The sequence below is a fragment of the Acanthisitta chloris genome, unplaced genomic scaffold, assembly GCF_000695815.1.
Source record: "Acanthisitta chloris isolate BGI_N310 unplaced genomic scaffold, ASM69581v1 scaffold12721, whole genome shotgun sequence".
Taxonomy (NCBI): domain Eukaryota; kingdom Metazoa; phylum Chordata; class Aves; order Passeriformes; family Acanthisittidae; genus Acanthisitta; species Acanthisitta chloris.
Genome location: NW_008655544.1, coordinates 1 through 3,183, shown reverse-complemented (window position 1 = coordinate 3,183; position 3,183 = coordinate 1). Strand labels below are relative to the sequence as shown.

Below are 3,183 nucleotides of genomic sequence, written 5' to 3'. Positions count from 1 at the left end.
TAAGCTCCAAAACCTGCGCGCAGCTTCGGTGGGTGCTGCGGGTGTCACCCGGAGGGCAGCGCTGCGGTTGGTGACTGAGTGTTGATGCCGAGAAAACCTGGAAAAGAACTACTCACTGACTTGTTTCTCCTTCTCTCCGTGTGCTGCAGCCTGTGCTGCCAGTGCGGTGTGCCCATCCCGCCCAACCCGGCCAACATGTGCGTGGGCTGCCTGCGGGCACAGGTGGACATTACCGAGGGCATCCCCAAGCAGGGCACTGTCCACTTCTGCAAGCAGTGCGAAAGGTGAGCAGCCGGGCATCCCCTTCCCTTCTCCTGCCTGGGGGAAGCTGAGCATCTCCTGCCCTTCTCCTGCCTGGGGACCAGCCCGAGCATCCCCTCCATCCTCAGGGCAGCCGAGCATCCCCTGCCCTCCTCCAGCCCGAGGGACAGCTGAGCATCCCCTCTCTCTTCCGTCCTGGCGAAGCTGAGCATCCCCTGCCCTCCTCTATCTTGAGGGACAACCAAGCATCCCCTCCTTCCTCCATCCTGGGGACAGCCAAGCATCCCTTCCCTCCTCTTGCCTGGGAGCAGCCAGGTATCCCCTGCCCTCCTCCTGCCCCAGGGGAGGATGGCAGTAAAATATACCTGGAATGCATCAGTCTCAGTATTCAGGGAGGCAGAAGAGCAGAAGTGTGATAAGGACAAGCTCCGTGGGGGCTCAGTCTGGAGAAAAGGAGGCTCAGGATGGACATTCTCAGTCTCTACAACTCCCTGACAAGAGGTGCAGCCAGATTGGGTTGGGCTTTACTCCCAGGGAAGAAGTGACAGGATGAGAGAAAAGGCCACCAAGCTGCTGCCCAGTTCATATCTTGGATAAACCTTCAAAATTAGGGAAAATTTCTTCACTGAAAGGGTTTTCAAGCCCTGGTACAGCTGTCCAGGGCAATGGTGGAGTCACCATCCCTGGAGGGATTTAAAGCACGTGTAGATGTGAGACTTGGGGACATGGTTAGTGGTGGCCTTGGCAGTGGTGGGGGAATGGTTGGACTCAATATTGGAGCTCTTTTCCAACCTAAATGATTCTGTGACTCTAAACATTGTATGTGCATTGTTGATACTAAACTGAAAGTTTGAGAAATAAATTTTGGAGTGATTTCATTTGCTGAAACAGCTTCCATGTGCTGTAAAATGCTTCCTGTCCCACAGGTATCTTCAGCCTCCAGGAACCTGGATTCAGTGCACCTTGGAATCGAGAGAGCTCCTTGCTTTGTGTCTTAAGAAAATCAAAGCTTCCCTGAGCAAGGTGAGTAGCTGATCCTGTTGACATTTCATAGTGTGTCAGTTGGTATTGCATGAGGTGAAGTCCAACTAACCTGTAGAGGGTTTGATCCTTTCAGAGCAGCTGTTTATACCTGTGTAGAGTTTATCAAGTGATTTATGTTAAACATTTTAAAAATTGTTTTTACAGCACTAATTCTGACTGGTTTGTCATGAATGAAAGAGGGTTGCAGAGATCTATATATAGATTAAATTGCAAGTCACAAGTTGAAATTGAGTAAAGTATCTTCTACGTTCAGAATGTTACTGAGGGAAATGATCTGAGATAGTGTTTTAGGCAAAGAATTATTACCACAGTCATCAAGGTTTGACTTAGATTGTCTTACTGAGTTTGTTGCTATGAGGTTAGCAATTAAATAGACAAAATATATTACCATTATACTATCCAAATGTATCATTACTTGGCACAGAGATACTGTTCAACAGTGTATTCAGTTACTCTGGTGTGACAGCCTGAGGTTGTAGCGCCTTTATTTTAGGTAGATCAACCTCTGTGTTCCAACTAAGCATTATTAGCTGGATTTGGGGTGCTAATATGTATATTTTTAGTTAAGATTCTTCACGTGTTCACTCTGAACTATACCATAAGGGTGCATTTGTGGTGGTTGGAGCTGTGTGTTGTGAGCTCTCATCCTTCCCCCTGGACAGGTCCGGCTGATTGACGCAGGATTCATTTGGACAGAGCCACATTCCAAGAGGCTGAAGCTGAAACTGACTGTTCAGAAAGAGGTAACTGGAGTACAGGATTCTCCCTGTGCATTTTCAAAAACTTTTATGGCAAACAACAGGATATTTTTATTATCATTCTTATATTTCATCCTGCCTAAATGATGTCATTAAAGTGCAGTTCATCCTAACTGGAAAAGGTTATTGTGTGTTCCAATAAAGCTGGGAAAATACTATTACTTGTGACCCAAATAAAGCTGTCTGACACATCTTAGTGTGTAGCTCTCAGTCTTGCCAGGGCTAATGAGGAAACCTTTAACACTGTGGTTTTCCAGGTGATAAATGGAGCAGTTCTGCAGCAGGTGTTTGTGGTAGAATACATCGTCCAGTCCCAGATGTGTGAAGACTGTCACAGGATTGAAGCCAAGGATTTCTGGAAAGCTGTGGTTCAAGTCAGGCAGAAGGTAGAGGCAAACTGAGTTGTCATTGTTCAGGCAGAAAAAGAATTGGATGATTTTCTGGATGTCTCTGAAGAAGATGTACTCACACTCACAGACAGCCATGGGAATATGTTTTGTGTTCAAGGTTGTTCTGGCTGATCTTAGTTTAGAAAAGCTTTTCTCTGCTGTCCAGTATTAAATATTTTTTTACAATGCTGCTGACAGGAGAATCTTGTGGGAATTACTAAATGTTGTTCTGTATTTTAAGGTAGTGTTAGAAACAGAGGACAAATTGTATTTAAATACTTGGGGGTTGGGACTAGATGATCTCTGAGGTCCATTCCAACCCCTTAACATACTATGAAATCTTTAAAGGAAATAGTCTCTCTAGCAGCCAGTTACATGACAGTGAGAAATGGAAGCTGTAGATAATTTGGTCTAATTTGAGCACTCTATAATCATTTTGGTTACTTGGATTAGGCTTTGGATGTTTCTTCTCTAGATGACCTCTTTGTGTAAATGTTTATTCTTCAGAGGTATTACATTTGCACAAGGTGATTCCTAACTGACCTTGAGCGTTTTATCTCTCTCTGGTTGTAGACTCTGCACAAGAAGACTTTCTTCTATTTGGAGCAGCTGATTTTAAAGCACAGACTGCACCAAAACACTCTTCGCATCAAGGAAATCCACGGTGAGGTGCTGTGTTACTCTGGAGGAGAATAAACTGCTTTTATCATAGAATCATCAGGGTTGGAGGA

General features: G+C 45.1%; 1 protein-coding gene across 1 annotated transcript in view; it reads left to right on the top strand.

Moving 5' to 3' along the window:
- The window catches only part of LOC103811019 (60S ribosomal export protein NMD3-like), a gene marked incomplete at its 3' end in the record, with an annotated part of 3,820 nt that extends 704 nt beyond the window's left edge, over positions 1 to 3,116 (top strand). Inside the window, exons 2-6 of the mRNA XM_009083960.1 lie at positions 150 to 284; positions 1,188 to 1,284; positions 1,968 to 2,048; positions 2,321 to 2,449; positions 3,026 to 3,116. Of these exons, the coding sequence (XP_009082208.1) occupies positions 150 to 284; positions 1,188 to 1,284; positions 1,968 to 2,048; positions 2,321 to 2,449; positions 3,026 to 3,116 (533 nt within the window). The remainder of the gene's footprint in view (positions 1 to 149; positions 285 to 1,187; positions 1,285 to 1,967; positions 2,049 to 2,320; positions 2,450 to 3,025) is intronic.
- Positions 3,117 to 3,183: the final 67 nt, after the last annotated feature.